The sequence below is a fragment of the Cygnus olor genome, chromosome 3, assembly GCF_009769625.2.
Source record: "Cygnus olor isolate bCygOlo1 chromosome 3, bCygOlo1.pri.v2, whole genome shotgun sequence".
Classification (NCBI taxonomy): domain Eukaryota; kingdom Metazoa; phylum Chordata; class Aves; order Anseriformes; family Anatidae; genus Cygnus; species Cygnus olor.
In genome coordinates, this window is record NC_049171.1 from 69,552,408 (window position 1) to 69,576,532 (window position 24,125).

General features: G+C 45.4%; 1 protein-coding gene across 15 annotated transcripts in view; it reads right to left on the reverse strand.

The window, feature by feature from the left end:
- Nucleotides 1-24,125, reverse strand: part of LOC121067872 (SAM and SH3 domain-containing protein 1-like) — a 553,101-nt gene that overhangs the window by 99,007 nt on the left and 429,969 nt on the right. For 4 of the 15 annotated variants that reach the window (XM_040552769.1, XM_040552768.1, XM_040552764.1 and 1 more), the window contains exon 1: nt 22,092-22,253. The exons of 10 other annotated variants lie outside the window; for them this stretch is intronic. In XM_040552769.1, coding sequence (XP_040408703.1) covers nt 22,092-22,196 — 105 coding nt within the window. In that variant the 5' untranslated portion in view covers nt 22,197-22,253. Of the gene's footprint in view, nt 1-1,694; nt 1,701-22,091; nt 22,254-24,125 lie in introns of those variants that run through there. One more of the 15 variants, XM_040552762.1, reaches the window with a different exon arrangement.

Consider the following 24,125-nt stretch of genomic DNA (forward strand, 5'->3'; position numbering starts at 1 on the left):
AAGATTGCTACCCCATTAATAAAATGGCTACAGCCAGGAACCTGATCGTAATCATCTGTTAATTACAGCTGAAATTCATACTTCTTGAATGATGGCTAAATAAGGGGGGGGGAAGGCTGGATGTTTTAAGTGGCATTAGAAATCTTTCTGAACTTCAGGTATCTGTGTCAGAGAGGGCAGGGAGAGGGGGTGGACAAGGTGGATTACCAAGGGGCACACAATTACATGGGTCCAAAAGATCAAATGGAGTCATTTTCTCCTTTTGCCTGATTTCTGTAAGTGCATATATTTTATTGTATATAGTCTACCTTTTGAAGAATGCCTACACAAAGTATGGCTGCTGAGAGCAGAACAAGGACACACTGCGGTGTTATTTCATTGTTGCTATCTGTTAATAGATGCAACACACAAACATAAAGTTGTCTTGAATATTAAGAAAAAATAAGCAACCGAGAAAACATTTAAAAAGAATTATGCTAATAGTACACCTAAGTTGCAATGCAAAGTGTTAACACATGAGCTGGAAGGAAATCTTTTAATTAGAAAGCACATCTTATTGAAGCTATTGCCATTTGAAAATAAATAGCCCTGTTTTCTGGGTCTGACTGTGCAGAAGAGGCAGACCTGCTCTAATGAAGTATCACTTCCAGTTTGGAAAAAACTCTCCAATTAAGTCAAAGTGGAAGCCTATTAAACCTGAGATTCTGTGAAACACACTTTCTGCTTTCTTAAAGTACATTTCCACATGCTCAACAGGTATCTAAAATTCCCCAGAAAGCTTTGTAGAGAACTCATGTTCCCAAAATGCAGAACCGTTTTGAGTTTCTCCAACTACTATGTACAGTAGGGATGGAAAGCAACTTGTTGGAGCAACTGAAGCAAAATAGGTACAAAAAATATATATACATACACACCCTCCTCTATGCGTAACTATATATATATATGTGTGTGTGTGTGTGTTACTGTATTTCGTACCTCTCAACCTGCCAAAGATCTCAAATGGGAGATGTTTCAAGCAATACAAGATCAAGTTCCTTAGTGTAAATACACTTCTGGGAATTTCAGACTTCACAGAGCTTCAGACAAACAGCCTTCCACACCGCTAAGCGAGCATGCAGGTTACAGGGACAAAACACCAGCATCTTTGAGAGCTCGACAGCGCTGCCCTGCCTTTTCCCTGCTCAGCAGCCACACGTCCTCTCCAGCTGCTCCCTCATCACTAGCCCTCACCTCCCAGCAAGCCGGGCAAGAAAGCTGGACTCTCCACCTGTGCCACAAGCTCCGTACACCTGCCCGTACAGCTGGGCGCTCTCCCAGTGGTTGTCACAGCCTTGGCTGAGCGGCGCTTCGTGATGCCCCGCGCACGCAGAGCTGCCTTCACGAGGTTTGCACGCTCAGTAGGGATCACCAGGTAGGGAGGAAAACAAACACAGAAGCAGCAGCCCACGAATGTAACCTTCATTTGGTTGCTGTTGCGGGCGATACAAAGACCTGCACGGGTTTCAAAGAGATGAAATGAAATCTAATTCCCAGCCATTCCCTTATGACAACCATTCCTCTCTAAGCGTTACAAAAAATTCCCACTTCCTAGCGCCTTCCCCAGCTGGACAGAGGCTGCTTATTGCTTAATAAGCTTTGCCAGTTAAGACTATGGGAGCTGGAAATGGTAATAATAGTAGGGTAAGACTGGAAACCATCATTTTATTAGAACAATATGAAATCTGCTTCATTACTTTGCCAGTCTGTCTCCTTCCTGAACTCTGGAGACCTTTATATTTCACGTGGTAAGCTTGCTGGGGAATAGGTGTAACTTGTGTAAGTAAAAGTTATACAACAGAGCAATTACTGTTTTTATAGGTTACTGTCATGACTCTGAAATTGAGTAATATACTCCAAAACCAAACATACCACGTGAGCTTCGGTTCAGCTAAAAGCTAAGCCAGCTCTACTGCAAGCAGGGCTGAGACCAGACAGGACAGAGGCCTGCCATGCACAGTGGAGCAAACAAAGCTTTGCAAATACTCATTTTTCACTGCTTTTGGTGAGGGAAGAGTGGTGCTTTTTTTCAAAGGAGGTCTCCACAGGTCTGAAGGTTTGTGACTGTCCCTAGAGTAAAAACAAGCTCAACAACAGCACCCAAATTAAACCCTGTAGGAACAGGGTGGCCCTCCTGCAACCAAGCACGCGAAGGCAAAGAGTAGCCTCTGGACAAGGGACAAAGGCCACCAGCACCAGAAAGCCATGAGAAGCCACCAGCCTGCCTGTCAGGTAGGATTTCAGCGAGTCAACGTACAGGACTCAACTTAGGGGCTATGCTTCAAATGCAGCTCATGCCAGCTCTCCAAGGAAGACAAGTCCTGTGTGAAAGAAAGCTTAACACCCAGAATGGATGAAGGGACAGAAATATCATGAGGTCTTGAGGATGAGAATTGATTCCTGAAGAACATAATCACTGCAACTCTTCCATACGTTTCTGCTGGGTTGCCAGACAGAGGGCAGTTTACTTGTGGGGGCATCCAAAAAGGAAAAAGAGATACACAAGTCAGCCCAAGTCAAATACAGCAAATATTTCACACCCAGCAGCATCCACTCGTTACATACATGAAAATAATGTCGTAACTTGACAGACAATTATGTATCTGATTTACATTACCTCAAGTTTTCTCCCACAGGGTGTACGTTAAACACATAGGATTATCTCCATCATCCACCCCTAATCTTTAAGTTTGTATGCAAACTTTAGCACCCAACTTGAGAACTCATTCGTCTCCCTTTCAAGGCAGCGGACTTCTCTAAAACATTTTTTAAAACTCCCCAACATAATATCACAGAACAATAAAAGCATTCATAACTAATGATAACTGAGTAAGATTTCAATTTGATACATAAAGAATAAAAGCCAGTATTAATTTTGGTAACTTCCTTTGGCTTTCTTGCCTTCATACACAAGCCAAAATCTAGAGGATTTTTAAAATAATAGAAATAACAGTCAAAACTCATCTGTTTGCTCATTCCTCTACTTCTTTATGCATAGTCCCGCAGTATGGGCTTGATTCCAATATTAGTACAACAGGGTCTAAACAAACTCGAATTGCCATTTTCAGTTTCACAGGTATGAAAAAGCATACAGCTATTTGATACCAAAACCAATAAGCCAACATCATTTAAAGCAAGCCTTCAGTTATGCGCCACTACGTCCCATTTTGACATGGACGGACCCATATTTGAAATAGCTCATGAGATCCTCATGAAAAAAGGCACAGCTTTCAGATTTATTCTTACTGACATATATGTAATTATCATATAAACCCATTGATCCTCTCTGGAGGGAAAAAAAAAACATAAGCAACCCAAATATTCATTAAAATTCCTGAAATACTTTAATTTATTCATAAAAAGTTAACAACATTTTTTCCTAGAACTCTACTACTGCCTGAGACCTTTTCAGAAATAGTCTGATAGGCAGAAAAGCAAACAACCCACTAATTTTGAAGGGGCAAACCTATAATGAAAAATTTATAAAATATTTTAATGAAAGCAGAAGCTAGCTCAGATTCCTATTTTTGGTTGCCAAATAACATTCCTAAATTTCCATCTTATAATGTATGCATACAACATTTTTTGGCATCATAAAACAGGGAGTAAATGATGAATTACCCTGGAATTCCCAGGGAATTAGTTCTGATATGCATGTGAATACCAAAGGAATCCATCGAGATTCGTGTTAATGGAGTGACTACAAAGGGGAGCTGGAACGATTTGACACTTATTATAAAGTTAGGATTTATCGGTCACTGCTCATCAGTTGGTTTAATACCCTGGCAGAATCCTTTGTATTTGACATCTAAAAGTGGAAAGGAGAAAAATGTTTTGTCAGAGAGCTCCACTAGCAATAAAATTAAGTACAAATACATTAGTATTTTAATAATAATAATGATAAAGTAAACACAGTACTCGGACTTTGTTACTTTGCTAGTAACAAATACGTTTCATGAACCTGTTTATAGACCTAAATCCTCGGCACTGGCACAACATACATTCTTTCTGCACAGATTTTCACACAGAATAGTTTTAGAAAAAGCTAAAAAAAAAAAAACAACCACAGCTATTTGAATTTGTACTTCACTACCTCAGGTTCTGACACAGTACACTATTACAAAGCTGCATATTCCAGCATATCCCCCTATTCTATCAGCCGTGAATGTCAGGTAAGAGGCTTGATTACCAGATACACATGCTTGCTCTTCAAGGCAGGGGGTGAAATTCATGCAACTGAGCAAACCTCCAAAATGTAATGAAGATCTGAATGCTACGGGGCTGTTTGGTCAGCAAGACCAACTCTGGCCGCTGCACAGGCATGATCTAGGAAGCCAGGAACAGGTCAGAAACCTTGAGGAAAAAATCCAGCTTTTCCAACGTATGTGGAAAGGGCACAGATGAAGGGAAGATGCTCTTTTAAAAGGCTTTGCAACCATGCCCTGGCCAAGGCATGACTTTGACCTTCACAGCCCCAGCTGAGAAAAACCCATTTCCGTGCCTGAGACACAGGACTACTGTGTGGAGAGTGACTGTAAACACGAGCAGCTTATTTCTGGCACTTGGATCTTAACAGGGACGCCTACCAAAAATTTGTGGAAGACGATCATGCGTTTCAATAATACCTTTGGTTTGGATAGCTGTGAGGAGCGCAGAAATGAAAGCCAGAACATGGGCCAGAGCAAACAGGCTTGTTTGGGGAGGAGGGGCTAGGGGGAGAGGGAAGGAGGACCAAAAAAAGAAAAGCAGTGAAATGAGAACATATGTGGAAAGGAAACGTATTTGTGCCTAACAAACATGCTGTTTTCAACAGGACTTCATCTACACAGCACACATCCAACGAGATCTTTAGAGCCAAGGAGAACTAGCCTACCTAGGCAGCATGGGATGCTCAGGTTTCCATGGGACAACTTTGACCAAGACACCAGCTTGTTCTAGATGTTTTCCCCAATGTACGCTCACAGAAGTTTGAGAAGCCTGTGCATGCTGCCCTAAGCAGCCCCAGCCTGGCAGAGCACCTCCTGCACCACAAGGTGTACCGATACACGACTTCAGGCCACTCACGCGAGAGAGACTGTATTTCACATTCCTCCACAATTCTTTTTGAGGAGGCAGATTTAAATCAGATCCACACCTTTCCAAAAAAGAACAGTTAAATCTGCGTCCACCTCTCTGCCTAGGGCTTGTGTCTGTATTTGATACAGTAAATTTGGAATCACATGAGGGGGACAGGCATCCACATGTGTGCGTTACCCATTTCTGACCCTCTTACCTGTCCCTTGCTAGCAATGTATTTCTGCCAGGAACAAGACGGATGTTTCACATGCTGGCTTAGCTTCAAACCAGCTGCCATTAAAAATAAACCCAAAAAGCTGCTAGAGGAATGTCTCCTTCTCTTCCTAGGGTTCAGAAAGGACAATCTTCCATTCAGCAGAAGAAACAATTCCACCATCCATAAAGCGACAGGTTCAAAGTCTATCTTGACAGTCAGCAGGGTCAAAAATGTGAATGAGACATAAGCGTGAGGCCAGGGAGCCCTGCACTCGCCTTGATATTCAAGGGGAAGGCATAAAACACTCAATGTAGAAGTCATGACATTTTTATATTACGAAGAGCTATTTTAGATGATGTTGAAGGGTTGTCATGGTTCCCTTGACCCCTCTATAGCTGGACACTGCGAGAACAAAGAGAACATTCAATGCAAGACTTTCTATTAATTTTTATGGCATCTGAGCCTTCAGTCATTAAGCTATGCGGCTGTACAGATGGCTACAAAAATAGATCTAATAAAACGTGTCAAGCCCTCGTCAGCATATTTAAAACATTTCTAGACTCTTTACAATAAATAGAATGCACAATGGTATAGCTTGATGTAAAAGATTTTGTAGCAATTATTTGAAATAAGTGATACAGCCCACTGAATTCAGAGTAAAGTCTCACTAAATCCAGAAACTTTATACTGAATCACACAGCTGTGTAACCTTTTTCTATTATATATGATACCTTCTTATGTCATCACATCAAGAGAAACTCTCCCCCTCTGCAAAGCTCCGCAAATAAAACACTTCTGCCACCATCAGCACCCCCTCACTTTTTATCTCACTTTTTATTGTAAAGTCCGGAAACCTGTCAAGATGTAACAAAGCATCTCCGTGATCCACTTTTTTCCCCTTTGTAAATTAAAATCAATTTGAAAGCACACTATTGGAATCCCTCTCTCTCTCTGGCATGCAACAAAGGAAGTCCTCTATGTAAAATAAATAAATAAATAAATATATGCTAAAGTTGTATCTATGCAAATGTACATTCCAACATACTTAAAGTGGGTATTTATCACAAGCAAAACCAGTTCTTTCACATGCTCATTATCTTGACAGACAAGACTATATGCAGATTTTATTCATAAAAAGTTAGTTCAAAGAATCCTTAATGTCCGGCTTCCCTAATAACAGTATATTATCTTCTATCCTCCTTTCCCCAAGGTGATCCACACTAAGCTCATCAAAATGCAACTCAAAGCTCTTTGTCTACAGTGATACCTGCCAGGCCACCACTACCCATCCGGCTGGTCATCAGTCAGGCACAGGGTATCATTGCCAGCTTGTAAAGCAGGATAAGCGAACAACTCCTCGAGCCGTGCAAGAGCTACACCTGACATCACCTCTCATTAGTTTTGCTTCCCTTATTATTACTGCCTCCTCCTTTAGTGCACCGCGTTTGCCAAGACTTTTTTCCTCATGTTGAGTGGAAAAGTGTCCCTCTGTACACATCAGCTGCAGCGGGCTTCTAGCCTGACACTTGGGAGTAGAAACAAATGATAAACAGAAGGGTGCCAAGGATTAAGAAATAAGCATATATGTGATTAAAGCACCATTAAGGAGATGGAGAATAATTTCTTGGTTCAGAATCAGGAAGGTTAGCATATGTTAGTGGGTGGTTTCAAGTTTGAGTAGGCTACAGTCTAATGAAATGAGGATGAAAAAAACAAACATCTTAAGTCGATGATGGAGTAAGTCCTCATCGCAGTGAGCTGGCTATATTAACTGCAATAATGACAGAGGTCTCATTAAAACCTGTATCTTTTCTTTATATCTAGTAGTAATGCAGTATGACAAAAAAACAATTCTACGGTGGTTAGGTCTCCTATGTAACAGAGGTATGAGCAACTCCAAACAGTAGACTGAAAAAGAACCACCAAAAAAAAAACAACAACAACTAAAGGTGTTAGGAAGAAACAAAGAAGAAACTGAAATTTCAAAGAAGAAATTAGGAAGAAACTGTATCTCTGGACAACTGCGTAAGCAAGGTCAGTGCGTGAGTATTTGGCAACATGCTGAAGTTGCATGGTAGACCCAATGAAAGCAAACTTTGGTCATTTACATCCAAGTTTTATTACAAATACTGTAGTCCAAACTGTGATTTCTACTTTGTACCAGCATTTGCTATGAGGCGTTCCCTCATAGCTGGATGTATTGGTGAAATACAATAAAACAATAAAATGCGGTAAGCGAGCCAAGAGGCACCAAAATGTTATTTGACAATGATCCTGCTGTGTGGAATTCTGGTTTCATTTTCTACTTCAACTGTGGGAAAAAAATAAAAGGCAGAAACTGCTAAAGAAGAAGGGTTTAACTATGAACATACTCTTAGGAGTATGCTGAGGTGTATTCAAAGGATGATCTTATTTTAGGCAATTATTTTTCAACTGTTTTTGCAGTTCTGTTTGTCTCTAAGTCAAACTCCATACTTGATCGATATCCAGAATATTAATACCATCTACTGATACACTATTTGATATTTAGTTCCTTTACAGGATTTCATCTAACCTAATCCTTTTAACCTTTAAACAAAGCATATTATCAACATCATAAAAGAGCAATGAAAGCACTGACGAAATTTTTGAGTTTGTCAAACTCTATTGCATCAATACACGGCAGTAAAAATCATTACAGCACAGCATATGATACATATTTAATATCCAGGTTGGTAATTTTTAACTGAGACACAATATGCCCAGCTTCCTAACGCATATATATCTACAAGAAGCTTATACATAATCATCACTGCACTATCCAAGGCAAAAAAAAAGTGTTCAGTAAAATAATTCTTTATCCAATTTGGTGGTCTCTAATTAGTTTCTCCACATAAAACACAGTAAGTTTGTTTTGCCCAATGAAGCACTTCCAGTATTCTTTCCCCAATGGTAAGCAGTTCTCTCAATCTGTAAGCTCTGTGTGAAAGAAATGGTATTTTATTCTTGTGCTAGGTGCTGTATAAAAAAACAACACAGTGACGGCGACAAATATCAACTCTGACCTTTGCTTCTCCCTACTCGTATGTCCTTCCCAGCACCGTGATAGTAAGAACAACCATCTTTACCTTAAACTTTGCTATGCTTTTCACCAGGAAATACCTTGCTCAGAAAAAAGAAAGTTCACTGAAAGAAACTTCTTATCCTTCTTCCTCTGCTTCCCCCCGCCTCTTTTCCTGGCTTCCTCACTGCAGCATTGTTTGCTCCTTCCCCCTTTTTTTCCTGCTTCCTGGGGTCTGGGTTTCCCCACCACCACCCCTTTTTAGGAGCTGTGCCTGAGGTCCTGTACAGCTCTCCTGCCCGGCCCTCCCCAGGGAGCACAGCATCCCTCGCCCAGTGACGCCCCGCGGTGCTGGCCGTGGGGATGTACTGATAAAGGCGTCAAGATCTCCATGCCCCCCCCCAGGAATTGCCTTCCCCATTTTCTCACTACCTCAGTGTCTGACTGCTGCGATGGGACCTTCCCTCCAGCTCTGATTTTTGGGGAGCAGAGATGCAAGGCTCGCTCCTCTCCTCTCCAAGTGGCAGCGCAGCCAGCGCCCATGCAGGTGTGATGGGGCTGCAGTCTCTCCAGCATCCTCCGACAGGGACCACCAAGCATCTCTGCACTTACATGGCACGAGCCAAGCCTTCACCCTCCTACTCAGCAGCACCCAGCCAGTGGCGAGCATCCTGGCATTTACAGGTGCTACCACACCACTGTGAAGCTGGGTGCTGCACTAAGTATGATTACTTATTCCGCCACGTGCCACTTAAGACCTTAATTTCCAAGAGTATCTCATTCTCCTGCTACCCACCAGTTTTACAGAGCATGGCATAATCCTGTTCTGCTCACCAAGGTGAGACTGGCTCTCTCTTGTTTTGAGAGTAGATGTGGGGGTTTGTCCTGGCCGCTGTGCCCGGTGGCACAACGCACCGCGTGCCCCAGAGATGCGGCCCCCAGTTTCTCCACAAGCACAGAGGGCAGCGTGGCTGTTGGCTCTGGAAAACCAGAATGCTTACACTCGAGTTGCTTTCTCTGACACTCTGCTATTCTGATTCTTCCTGCTAGAAATTCAGCAGCTCGTGGCCTGGAAGATGCATCCAACCCTTCTGCGTCCCTGGAGACTAACCTCTCCTTCACTCCTACCGCTTCCTGGCGGCAGCGCTTTACCAGGAAAGGAAATAACCATACTCGAATATGGCAGAAATCCATCTTTCCCCATGTAATCTTAACAGCAGAAGAAATGGTTTTCCTGCAACCTGCGCCAGTCCCCCCCCAGCTGCTGAGGGAGGCCGCCAGACCCGCTGCCTCCAAGGCAGCCTCCTGAGGATGAAGCCTCTGGCCAGAGCCACGTCTGGGATACAAAAGGTTGGTGGCAAGACAAAAAGCACCCTAAAAAACCTGAAAAAGGTTGGCAAGGTGCACACACACAGTGGCACAGCAACCCCTAAGAGCATGTGGATGAACCATGCCAGCCATGTGTGTTCTGCTCTCCACCAGGGCCGCAAGGACGATACCCAGGGTGCCACGTGCACGGGCCCTGGCAAACAGCAGCCTCCCGCTGCCTCAAAGCAACCCTCCACTTTTGGGTCCTTCTTATGCTGGAGCTTCCTCGTGCTAAGCTTTTTGTGGCGTGAGTCGGGACATAAGGGATATTGTTCTGCTTGGAGATATTTTGGTTCTGAAGGAGAGGATTTATCCCAGTTCCTGTGCGAGGCACGCATAATGACAGCCGCGTTATTTATGAGGGAACAGTGGCAATAATGGGCTTGCTTAAATAGCCAGCCCACATTTACACAGGGAGCCAGAGGCAGAAGCCAGACTGCGATGTGGTTAGCTCTGCCACTGCTCTCGTTTGTTTTTTGTGGGGGCAGTTCTTAGCGCACCTCCCTGCTTTTAGCTTAATAAGAGAATAAACACAAATACAGTGAAACCAGAAAGACTGACGCTATACTGAAGCACTTCGGTGAAGCTTCAGGTTTGACTCTGGCAGGGGCACAGCACTGCCAAGGCTTATTTTTAACCACTACAGGTAACACGCAGATGAACTAAATATAATGCTGCTCATGCAACACTTCACGGTGCTGGGCTAAGGTTTTTTATTGTCTTAACTAAGCATCATGAAGTCTCTTTGGAGAGCATTTTATTTAGGAGCAGTAATGCACAGTTATCAGGGGGCTTCAGTTCATTTAATTAAGCTGAATACAATTATACTCTAGTGGGTCTTAAAAATGCAAGAATCTATTTAAATATTATTTAGATACGTATCTTTTAACTACCGCAGACTGCACAGGGCTTCCTGTTTATATCAATTAGGGATATCAACCTAGCAGTAAGGACTCTCTCTCTTGTCAGTGTGTAATCCTTTCTGCTCTGGGATCTGGTATTTTATTTGTTCATTTCCCTTTAGCTGTGTACAGTGAAGATGGGCTTTTCGCATTCCTGTGCGCCCATATTGCTTCATCATTGCCAAAGCACTTCCTAATTAGGCTAAATAGACCTCTTATCCAAATAAAAGAAATATTTCTGCTTACCTACAGAGCAAATCCTACTGAGTCTGGGTTTGAATAACTGTGTGGTTGCCACATCTCCCAGGTGTTTCAAGCATGTGTTTCTCTGAAGGGGCAACATGCAATTCACTGCTTACAGGAGCCCCCCAGCAAGGAGCACGCTACATGCTTGCTTCAAGAAAGTGCTTAAGACCATGGCGCTGTCTATCCAGTAACGCTTCCCACTGATAACATGCATTGCTATTATTGGAGACTGAATGCATTACTCAAGTGTTGCACATCATATTTTATCCTTCATTTCAGGGTGCATCTCTGTGAAAAGCCCCGCGTGGTTAAGGAGATCCTAAAAATCAGAAGCTGGCAGAACCCCAATGTCAATAAAGCGCATGAAAAGTCCCATGTCTCTACATAACCCAGTAGTTTGTTCTGATCGACCCAAGGCCCTGAACCACAAGTTGAAAGACAGCAACTGTAGATAAAGACACTTGGACTTGGAGGGTAAACTAAGTTCTCACTTGAACAACCTCTCTATGCAATACAACCCTAACATCAAAAGAACATCCCCCTAACAAACCATTTGTCAGGAAAGGTGTCACGCAGAAGAAAAACATCTCACCTAATTGTAAAAGCGACTGTAAAGTGAGAAGAAAGCCTCAGTTGGATGAGTTCCCTCACAGGTTCTGCTTCTGAGATGAAAGAACAGCCTGCAGTCTCAGGGAACATCAAGCCGTGAACCCATCAAGTGTGGCAGGACAAGCTGCGTACCTGGGCCTGTCTGAAGCACCACAAGAACCGCAGGGAGCTCTCCGAGCAAAAGGAAGGCGTTACACTACTTGCCACAGTGTGCACCATTATCAGCTCTGAACCAAAGGATGCATAGCATATCAGCTGTCTCATGCATAAAGGATCAGGGCTTGAAGGGAAGCAGATTTTGCTGTAAGACTCTCTCGAGGCAAAAGGAGAATCACACGTGTGGAGATTTCCTTTCCAATCTTTAGAGGTACAACCGTACCCATAAAGGCTGGCTGGGAATGAGTTACGCATGTACAGGAAAGCGGGGCATCAGGCTGTGCCCAGCAAAACAGTAAACCACTCTCTCATCCTCAGCCTGTTTCAGCTAGCCAGCCCTCTGCTACAAATCATCCCTCTGAAGCATTTGCTGGAAATACCTGCCTGGCGTTATCCCGCATGACTCAGTGCTCATGAACAGCTACCCACCTATATCCTACATGTCTTTAATCAAAAGCAAAACAAGGTGCAACCAGACACGAAGGCTTACTTTGCCCTCTGATATCCCTACCCAACACCCAAAACGAGCCCTGTCATTTCTGAGCCGGCCCCAAACCTCCGTTACCAGCCCCCCATGTGCTCTCTGCCGGCCTGCATGGTCCCGTCAGCACCGGGCCTCTCCCGGGCCGGCTGCGCGCTGACCTTCCTCCCCCAGGTCACGCCGCGCCCTCTGCTCCTTTCCTCTCACGGATGCTGCAACTCTTCCTTCCGCACGATCTTCCCAAACCCCGCTTCCTAGCAGTTATAAGCTACGCTCCTTGGCTGGGACCCGCTTTTCACTTCTCTAGCCAGAGAAATACAGTTTTAGCACTGCACCTCTATTGTTTGCCATCCGCCATTTTCTCTTTACGTTGGAGGCATTTGCCTAAGCGAGGTGGGAGTCTGGAGAACAAAACCAAAAAACCCACCCACATTGTTACTTTTTTTTTTTTTTGAACCGCTCAAAACACGAGCCCCAGAGAGCAACAGCTCTGCCCAAGAAAGGCAGGATGGCCAGAGATCTAACGCACTCCCCCTCGCCTTTTCCGTGGCAGTTTACAACATAAATAACTATCCGCAAGCAGTGTGAAGTAGTTGTAATTAGGTTTGGCAGATGGGGGAAAAAAGAATTTTTAGAACCTTTTGTATTATAAGTACATTTGAGATGAGGATTAAAAACCACAATTAACTTGGCAAGGAGTACTTGAAGAAAGTAGCGTTCTGTCAAAGACGAAAATCAATATTCACGACTTCCAACTCTTCCTTTTGTTTCAACTTTGGTAATTAGGAACTCGACCTCTAAAGCGAACAAACCCAGTGAGACTCGTCATGGTTGAGTCTGAAACAAGGATATGCAGAAGCATCCCTCCCCATTCTCATTTCTGCATGAACTCACACACACCATATGTGGTATGAAGCAATTCTTCATCACCACGCCAATATTTTGATTAAGTCCTTGACCTTATGTTCCTAGTTAACTTCCTGAGTTTAGATAGATACCATACAAAGCTTAGGTTTTACAAACTTTACCCGTCTGCACGTATATACTTACTTCCAGACACAAAACCTAAACAATACGCTGCTGGATTTGTGCTGAGCAAGAAACAACATACTGACATAACATGACATACCCCAATTTCTCCTCAATTTGTTACACAACAGACCATACCACCACAGCGGAGTGGGATGACACGGGATTACACTCCATTTCATGCCTCACTGCAGAGCACTCAGGTAGCAGTAATTAAAGAGGAGAGCAGAACTTTTAAAGAATGACAACCATTTTGTACTACCTACAGCTGAGCAATCTCCACTGACGAAGCAAGAAATAAAGAGACCTTACTGCAAACCTCTCCAAAGAATGAAGAGGACACAACACCACAAACAAACAAACAACCCCGCATCTTTCAACTTTTATTTGCACACTGCACAGCAAGCAATGTAGAACATTACAAGCTGAAACACTGAGAGAAATTTGGGTAATTAAGAAGAGATACCAGGAATTGCCATTTTCCTCTACAACAAAAACAAGACCTTAGAGAAACTTTAGAGAAGTACGGTATGTAAAAACACAGAAAAACGTCCAAAGAATTTGCCATGTTGTGGAGATTCCCAAAGCGCCAGCAGGGAAACTTCCTTTACTCAGCCATTTTTCTGCAGTGGAATGGAGACAGACATAAGGAAACGCATTTAGAGGGGCAAGAGAAAGCCATCTACTATTGTAGCTGAACTAGTGTTGCAGCCTCATAGGCACGTGTCCCCGTCAACACTTCTCAAGAGGTGACAACGGACAGCCTACTGGTGGCACGCACTTGGTGAGGACCAAGGTCCTCTCAGATGGCAAGGCCTGACGCTCAGCGTAATTAAGAAACACAACCCAAAGCACCTTTCCAGAAAAGAAATCTGATCAACTGCAGATATTCGCACAAAGTGCTGAAAATACCCCATCTGTACACCAGAGAGACAGCAGAAAGCAAGAATGTGTTCAGAGCCTAGCTGTTCCTTACTCTGATCAGAAGCATCACGTAGATCCAGTGGAGGACTGGTCGGAAACTTGCCAGCATGGCTTAGTGCCACAGGCACCGGCATCCCCACTCCACTGCCCATCGCGCTGCCTTTCTTGGCATTCCCAGCCTGGCAGCTCACCACCAGCTTTGATTGCTTCCTTTGCTAGGTATGTCCTTATCTTACTAAGATTTCCGGTTTTGAAATACAGTATCTTTCTGAGTTGTCTGATAAAATGTTGCACAGCTTCCACTAACAGGGGGGTGAAACTTCCCAGCTTCTCTTGCACTCTTGCCTCTGTAAAGTCTCCCACAACAGCGGTCCTCCGAACAGCATCTCCTTTACTGCCGAGGTGATGCTGCTCCCTCATTTAATAACACAGAACCCACCTGGCAGCAGCAACACATCCCAGGTATGTTTACATCCTAGACAAACAGGCTGGAGCCTCCAGCCCGCATACATTGATACAGATTTCTACAACTCCCTGTGGAAATCTGTTGTCCCTAATTTCTCAATAAAACACGACATATTCCCACAAAACATTCTACAGCACAGAGGTTTTGAAGTGCAAACGTGCAGTCATCTTGAAGTTGGAAGCCCGAAGACAGAAGTCCCGACTGACATGCAATGTGCAGTCTGCCCCCACCCTTTTCCTGTTAGACAATGGTTATTTACAAACTCTGAGGTGGGAAAGATGACAGATAATGGAGTGGAAGTCAGAGCCTGCAAGTTGTGATGCATATTACATCTGGATACAGTTACACAAGTGTATAAAACAGAATTGTTATTTTTAACCTCACTAAGTATACATTTCGGCTTAAATGCAAAATATTTTTGTCAGCTTTCAGAGCTATAGGGTTAAGCTAGCCAACCACTGAAAGCACCAAAACCCACAAGTACTATCAACTGCTCAGTGTAGCTGAAGGCTAGGTTGAAGTCTACACAGTGATAATGATAACGATAAGAAATCAATCTAACAGGGATAGTAAAAATGAAAGTGATGAGCTTCAATCTAGCAGTAGAAAATAAGTGTATCCAGTCTGCTTTCCATTCCTAGAATTGTAGTAACAATCTCTGGTGTAAAAAACCCTTTTGGCTCAGTCTGAACACACAGGAAGCTCCACCTGTGAGACTGCAAGCACAAAATCCTAAGAGGATGGATGTGTTCAGAACTGTAACAGATACCGACACATGGAGATACAAACACAGGTAGAACACAATTCCAAAGATCTCCCCAACACTAAGTCCATAAATGCCACAGATTCTCTATCAGTGTTAAAAGAGTATATCATGACTGGTAAGATACTCTGGCAAGCAGAATTCCTCAAAAGCCTAAACCACTTTTTCCTAAGGTACAACACAATCAGCCCTAATGCGTGTTTTCACCAAAGCTCCAGCTGTGGAGGTACAATCACTTTGCAAACCTGCAGTGCGGTGCCACTGAGCTCTCATGACAAGAGCTCTCAAATCCATTTTTCCTCCACCGTGTTACGCTGGGCATGCAGGGGAGAAGAGAGCCAGCTCCACACTGAGGAGTCAGCTTGATGCTGGAAGAACCACGGCGCCCAACTCGCCTGAACTTGCGAAGAAGTGACAAGAGTTGTTTCTCTCTTTTCTTGTTCAAAACTCATGAGCCACGCTCAGTTTCAGTGTAAATAAACTTTTGCACCTTAGGCTCAAGAAGTTTTTACGTAAATAGTGCAGAAATTACACCCTTTATCTGTGGTGCCTTTTCGTCTTTTGTTTCATACCCACTGCACCACCCAAAGCACCTCCAGTTGCAAACGAGGAGGTTAGGAACATCCAGCACCAAGGGACCGCTCAGGTGCTCTTGATTCGGTACTGCAAGAAGCACGCTGATGTTTTCATTGTCATCTGTTGACTCCTGTCACGACCACTGCAAAGCTTTCAAAGTACGGCTTTTATTGCTGCATTAAATAGTTACCTAACCTCCTTTACACACACACTCCCCCACACTGAGGATATACTGAAGGTAGAGAATACTGCGATATAAAATTTTAGCATGCTGTTACCAGAGCAAAATGCACTGTATATCATTGTAAATACAGTGACAATAATGAAAAAGAAAACGACATATTTATGTTCCTGATAATTATATTACCATGCTCATAAGCTTCTATGAGTGCATCTACCCATGCACATAGGAGGGCTTGTTTCTCATTTTAATTTTTTTTTCATCTGGAGGCCTGATCACATAAACTGATCTCAATAGCATATCCCTATGTTCATACAGGGCCACAGGGAAGTAAAATCAGCAAAATCCAATGGGCCTGTAGCACAGCAGACCTGACACAGCACTCCAACCAGATCGCACTCGGTGTGACACGGATGTTAGGAACCTGTTCTCCCATTTATTGAATTACTCTTAGTAAAGAAGCCTGAAAATGTGATTTAGAAATCATTGTTGTATTATATTCTTAAGCTTGTCCACCTAATTTTCCGGTTAAGCCCTGCTTAAAACTGTTTTTCAGACAGGTTACACAATCCCTGCTCTCAATTTCACACCCTTCGTAGGAAACACGCCTCTGAAAGTAGCACGTAGCTCAAAGCCTTACCCTGATGCCCGAAGAACCTACACCACTGCGTGTGCCATTACGCATATCTCAGTTCAAGTAGAAAGAGTCCACTATAACTTTGCGTTTCAAAGCCTGGAAGCAGACAAGAAAGCTCTGCTGCTGCCGTAAGCACTAAAGATCCTCCACTTGACTCCAGAAGACCGAAGCATGCCCACATCCCAGCTACTGGATGGCGGTGGGTGCGGCTCTTCTTACTTCAAGAGTACCCATCTGTCATGTTGTAAACTTGTGCTGAGGACTCCCGGGTCTGAATGTGTTTCAGGAAACTGTGCTGTGATTTTTTCCTGCTAGTGGGACAGTTAAGTCTCTTGAAGACAGTAGTAACTAAAAGCTCTTCATGTCTCTTTATCTCATCACACACTACTTCTCTAATGGAGAATACGCTTTTATAGAAGAAAGCTAATTTTTATAGATTTGCACCTAGTAAGCCCAGTTCCTTCTCTTTGTCCATTTCCTCACAAAATACCTGGAATCCAAATTCTTGCAAAGTGACCCTGACATTTGCACCATCACAGCCTCTGCCATCTCTTCCTCCCACAACCAACAATGGACACAGACAAAGCTGCAGGTTCATTAGTCACAGTCCAGGCCATGCAATCACAAAGCAGAAAATTATCAGAAGCACTTTATGTTAAAAGAGGTATTGTTACCAATCATTTTGCTGGGTCATTAGAAAGTAATTCTCATTCATCCTGTGTCACTGAGCTTACCAAAGCCTGAGCACAAAGTGTGCTCACCAACCCTTAATACCCTGATAATGGGTGAAGTGGAAGTGAAGAAAGTCTGTGCTGCTACGTGAAGGAAAAGCTATAGAGGGGACCCAGCTACAAGCAGAGACTGCATATGATTGAGGGAGACCCCAAAAGGCATATGCTTTTCTACCTTCCACATCAATTTTTACATTTTCCTGTTGTTTACACTATGCCATTTTTTCATATCCACAAAAGGAAGCATCATTAATGCCAACCTGGTATGCCATTGCTCTTTACGTTGACAGAACAAGCTTGGTCGATTGACTTTCAACATGTAAAAATTATGAAGAAAAAAAGAGTATTTCAAAACACTAATAATGGAGCCAGTATTCACAGCAAACCAACAACACACTAGAAAAGGGAATTTTTCTCAAGGTCCCAATCTACCTTTAAGTACTACCTTTACTTACTGTCTATTAAACAGCAGCTCTCAACAGATAGAGGAGATGTAAGAACCTTCCCTACCTCTGTGTCTGTAATTCAAAGGCCAGGGAAACCCTGAGTTTGCCTTCAAGAAAGAACGTAGAGGGCACCAGATCCACAAACTCTTATCAGTCCTGTGTAGGGTCTTGTGGAGACCGCACTGCCTGCTGGAGACATCTGTGTTATGTGACCTGGCATGTGAGAAAAAACCTGGACCAAAGGTTATCTCTGTGAGCTGTCTTTCTTCATAATGGGATTAGTGTGGCTAGGTGTAACGTTTTGTGGAGACAAGAGGGAAAGGAAATGCAACAGGTTATGTCTGAAAAATAAAGCTCGACACCCGAACTGAAAGTCAATCTCCATTTGGATCCCTTTATCTGAAGGGATACCACTCCGTGGTTTTGTAAACCAGAAGAAACGAAAGGTACTAGTCTAGAGAGCAGAGGTTAAGCCTACTGGGTTTATCCTTACTCTTGCAACTGGGACGCACTTTAAAAACTGACTCTGAAGTATCAGAAAGCCTTTGAATTAGAATGTCTCCAAGTGCTTCCTGAGCCAGTGAAGCAGCACCACGGCCGTTCTGCAGACCCCAGAAAAGCTGGGTATAACCCACCTCCGAACACATGCCCTACCAGAGCCAGGACCTTGTTGCCTGCCCACACTTTTCGGTACAGCAGTGCCAAGTGCCTATGGCTGAGGACAAAGCAGCCTCTGGGTGCCAAGCAGACATCAAAGTAGCAGAGGCACTTGAATGAGGTGCTGGGAGGGTGATGGAGGGATGAGATTTCTGCTGCAGGTCATGGCAAACTACTGGCGGCTTCAGGAAGAGCAGTCCTGGGAGGAACCTGCAGCTGGCACGAGCTGCTGCAATGCCTCTGGCTGCTGCTATCAGCCGGGATCTGCTTCCCCTATCTCCACGTTGCCTGGCTTCCTACCAAACTCCTCTCCCCAAAGTATGCTAGCCAGTACGCAATTACACATTATCACTGGGGTATTATCAGCTGGCGTCTTTCTTTCAGTTTGTTTCTTTATTACTTTGATAAGAAATCCAAATAGCCACTGAAACACAGAGAGCAGGCTAGATTACGTATATGTAAATATTACAGCTCCCCGGACAAGCACAGGGGAGCTTTATTGTCCTCAAAACAGATACTCTGTTCTCTTCAGCTAACAACAGTCGGTAGGGAAGCACTGGCTGCCTCTTGGCATGGTAACTGCAAAATATTATGGAAAGATAAAATTATCTTTTTCAGATCTTATAATGGATTCAATAGTTGGAAATCTGAAACCAACTACCGGTTTGAAATGAAATACCAGGAAGACTTCTAACTCATTGTGTCTCTTGCAAGTTCCTCTGTATCTTCTTCAAGTTGTCCCATGAAGACAAAAGCTCCTCACGTGAATAAAAGTCGTCTTCAGCAAAATCCCTGTTGCATCAAGGCTGACCAGCGTTCTGCCAGTGATTTCATTAATATCAGAATTTCACCCAGATACCTGCTCCAGCTATGGAGGGAAAAACATCGCATTGGCATAAAAGACACCACAGGGTCTTCTATATACAAAGGCGAACAGGCCAAGTTTTGAAAGGCCGTTTATAAAAGAATAAAATTCTTGATGTTTTACTTTATACTGCAACTTGTTTTCAGATCCACATACAAACCTCCAGACTCCACCAGTGGAGAGTTTGCCATTACCACATAAATACCTGATTCCACGCATTATATACCTTGAAAAAATATCCTTTTCATGGTGCTGAATTTCAAGGATGCAGAGAATTCCTACGTTATTTTTCACAATCCATGTACTGCAATCTCAAAACCTTACTATCCTTCAACCAGCTACTGCTGCTCTGAGACGCTGCAAATTGCAATTAACCAGTACATTCCGTCGCCAGCTTGCTACAGACTAAGCAAGAACTTTTAAGTCTAATTATGTTATCTAGTAAGCTCCATTAACAGTACAAATAGCTTTGAGGCGCTTATACCACAGCTGCAACTATGGAATATTTCATTAGAATAAGTGCAAAAGGGAAAAGTTGCATTTACTTCGGCAAAATCCCAGTACAGCCGCAAATACACTCGATATTTGTCAAGTATAGGGAGAGTTATTAAGCGACTTCAAAGTCCATAAAATATGCTGCTTACCAGCAGCACTTGACAAGTATTTGCTTCCCCTCCGGACCTAGGATCTGCCATCACAGGTTCCTGCTAATAAGGTCCTATTTGAAGGTACCTAAATGAAATGCACACAAACTACGAAATATATGCATCAGCCTGAGCGAGGGGGCTCAGCTTGCACTTCAAGTAACTGCCGTGCATGGTGTCGCCTCCCAAACCTGCGCCCAGAGGAGGTCCCACCACACTCAGCTCATTTACCTGGGCACGTGCCTGGCTCCAGTGGGCTTCCAGCAAGGGCAGTGGGATGAAGAGGACAGCCTTCCTCCTCCCCATCACAGCAGCTCCTCAGCAGGAGGAAGGCAGACCCAGGCATTTCATCACCTTTATGAAGAACACCTCTTGCATCACAAGGACAGCGAAGCTGTCACCGGGCCAACCTACTGCCATAGCACCACAACAATTTCTTGGTTTATGGAGCTGCTCCCAGTGAGGTGCTCCAGTATCTACATCCGTGCTCCCTAAACATTTTAGATTACAAATTACTATAAATCCCCGGAATTTAAAACCCATCTTTTCACTTAGCTGACGGCTCATGAGTGGCTCTGCAGGTGACTATTGTGGACATATGGACCACGGCCAACAGTCTACAGACACCCACTTGGACACCACTCATCCAGTTCACTGCTTGCCTTTCGCAGCAAGGGCTTGAAAGGAACGAACTTCTACATACCAAAAAGTTGAGCAGTGAAAGAGGCACCAGGGCTACCTTTTCCTTGCTTTCAGGAAGACAGCCCTAAGTAAGTTTACACTCAGTTCACACGAAGATGCATTTTGCAGCAGCGAAGCCTAGAAACTCTTTAAAAACCTGAAATCTGAAGAACACTGATAACTCGCAGTGAGAAGAGCTTCTGTCCTCCCTCAGATAAGTTATTTGAGACCCAGAACAAGGGTGGCTTTTCATATCTGTGATTGTGGCGTAATACAAAACAGTGCAGTGAGAAAAGATAGCAGTGCTGGGAGTACCCACAGCAACCAGCAACTTTACAGTCACAGGATGATTCCTCCCTGCAAAGCAGGCTAACTCTAAGACAAATGACTTTCACTTAGTTTTACTAGGAGAAAAACAACAAATAAATAGCTCTGTCTTCCCAAGAAGGAAAATAGGTTGTACAGCCAGAAGAAACCCATTAGTTGTGTGAGAATCAGATCTTTTTCTGCAGCGAACCCCAGCATGCTACGCTGTTGGTTTGCCCTCTTCCAACACTCCTTTCCAGGCATCCAACAACCCTTTGCTTTTACTAAATGCAGTACTGAAACCTGCCAGAAAGAGAGAGAAAGGGGCTGTTCATAAAGTACCGACTGTCCGCTCCCTGCGGACTGGCAGCACTGACCCTGCCTGCACGCCTGGACCGAAATCCTCCACGGGGAAACAGCGCGCGCGGCCGGGTGCTGCCGGACTGAGCGCCGGGTGAACAGCGAGCTTCTGCGAGGGAAAGGAGCGAGGCAGGCTTTGTTTGCTTGCTTAAAAATAAATAAATCCCCTTCAGAATATGAACAGCAAAGTCTCCAGGGAACAGAAAAAACTGCAAAAACTGCAGCAGCAAAGGCTAAGTAAGTTCTCTGCAGAGTTCAGCACCACTTCAGATCAGACCCCGCAGCACCTTCCCATAAGGGATTTCTCCCCGTACTCTTCCCTGCCTGTTGCTTAAACCTTCCGAGCACGAAGCCAACACGCGCACCAAGCCCATCCACTCACTTCGGGAGCGCACACGCAGCGCTCCGTGCCGACTGCCACATTCCCGTGCGGCTGGAGGGCTGCCAGCTGCCGCACACGTACGTGGGGATACCGGGGGGTTTTGCCTTACCCCCCCCCCGCCCCGGGCAGCAGCTGCCCGCGGTCGCCCCCATCCCGCCCCAGCACCCCCCGTCCCCTCGGTGCCGCGGGGGGGGGGGGGGCCGGGGCCGCCGCCGCACAATGGCCCCATTGACGGCCCCAGCGCCGCCGTCCCACGCGGGTTTTGGGGAGGGGGCGGCCGGGGGGAGGCACGGAGAGGGGCTCCGCGGCACCGCCGGCAGGTGCGGCACTCACCAGGATGCCCATCACGTCTGCCCACAGCTGCGCGAACGCCTCCGAGGTGCCGCTCTCCGCCGGGCCGCCCTCCCGGTCCCGCTCCCGGTCCCGGTCCCCCTCCATGCCCGGCCCAGCCGCCAGCCTCCGGCCGCCGCTCAGCACCGTCTCCCCGCCGGCCCCGTGCCGGTGCCGCCCCGCCCCGCCATGCCGCCGCCCCGCAAACTTTCCGCTCGGCGCCGGGGCCGCCGGCCGTGCCCCCCCCCCCACCCCACGGCCCGGCCCCTCCCCGCCTCCGCCGCGCCCCCGCCCGCCGCGCATGGCCGCTGAGGGGCGGCCGGGCCCGGGGCATGGCGGGCGGCGGGGCCCGACCCCACCTGCGTGTGGGGGGTGAGGGCGGTGGCTCAGCCGGCTCCTGGGGTGTGGAAGGTTTGGGGGTTTGGGGCTGGAAGCGCCTCGTTTTCCCCAGGGAAGGAGAGATCTGAGACTGGCTGGCTCGGAGGAGGCACCGCTCTCCTCGTGGAATGGTTGTGGGAGCATCGCCTCCACACGTGCCTCCTGCTTCACTTCACTGCCCCCCCGTATTGTAATAAAGTTAAATAATCCCTCATTACAGGCAGCAGTAGGATGCTCCTGCCTCTCAGCCACCAGCCCTGTGCAGGCCCGCAAGCACACGTGTTGAGTAACAGCTCTGTGAGCGAGCAGCAGGCCATGGTGTGTTCATAGTGGTGGTGTGCCTCGCTCAGCTCCCAGGTTGTTTCAAAACAACTCAAAAAGCTCCCCCTTGGAGCTGCTATTCACTGGAAGCACTCATCTGTGCACAGGGGGGTGAAAAAGCAATGAATTTAATGGGTACGCAGCTGTCACGCTAGCCAAGTGTTTTAAGTGCTCACATCTAGAGTGGTTTGCGGCACCTCCAGCGTCCCACCAGCTCTCTGTGCTGCCAGGCCGGGTGCTGCGTGCCCTACGCAGGGCTCTCCTTCCATAGCAGCACAACAGATGACACCATTTGTTGGTGGGACTGAAATAGCTTCTGGAGAAGGCATGAAGCAGCAGTGGGGCGCCTATGTGCTCCTCACCATCTCTCTGCCATCCCAGTCACGCTCCTTTTCTGCCCTCAAAGCTACAATTGCCTGCCTTACTTTGTAGGCCAGCTTGCTCGCACCAGAGAGAAAAAGCTGTCAAAACGCTCCCTTTCCCAGCAACTGCAATGCAAAGCAAGGAAGGAGACTTTTCTAAGCACTGCGTTACAGCTGCTATTGCTGGAGCGGTGAGTGGTGCTTACAGGACAGAGAAGAGGAGGTGCTGGAAACACTGAAGGAGAATTATGCCAAGAGAAAGCGATAAAGAAACCATCGACACTGTAGGAGTGTGCACATTAGGATGCAGGACAAACTGTGTAATTTGTCATATTACTGACTAGTAATGAAAAATAATGAAAGACCTGAAACATATGCAAAATCTCTGCTAATCGACCTTTACACTGCATGTGCCTATAAGCCTATGAAGCACGAGGATAAGGAGTGCAAAGTCTCTCTGTGCTCTGAAATGGCTTGCATAACCCAAAACTGGTTTAATTAGTCAGGGTAATTTACTTAGCGACCCTCTGAAATCCACGTTGAACCACTTGCTGTAGTAGTGCCGAACTACATGCAAAATATCTGAGCAAGGCACACTGTTCACCTCAAGATTTAAATAACTTGGGCTCCTCTTGCGTATACTGTTCTGTGTTATACCATCTTGTATTTTGGAGGCATATTTAAAAAAAAAAAAAAAGCAAGCTGCAGCACAGGGCCTAAGAAACCTCCTTGCCGTGACTCACGCAGGAGTAGATTAAGATCAAATAGGTGCAGCGGGCAGCGCTCCTACTGCCTGGTTCCTCCCTGCTGCTGGAAGTCATTGCTCCATGCAAAGATGACAACAATTTGCAGAAGCTGGTCCTGAACATCTGCACTCCTCAGCCTTGCAGTGCAGGTAACAGGAACTGGGTTACAAACCGCGGTGGTCCAAGAGCTGCTTCCTGAGCCATTAGGTCACCCCTTTTTGTGGTAGCAG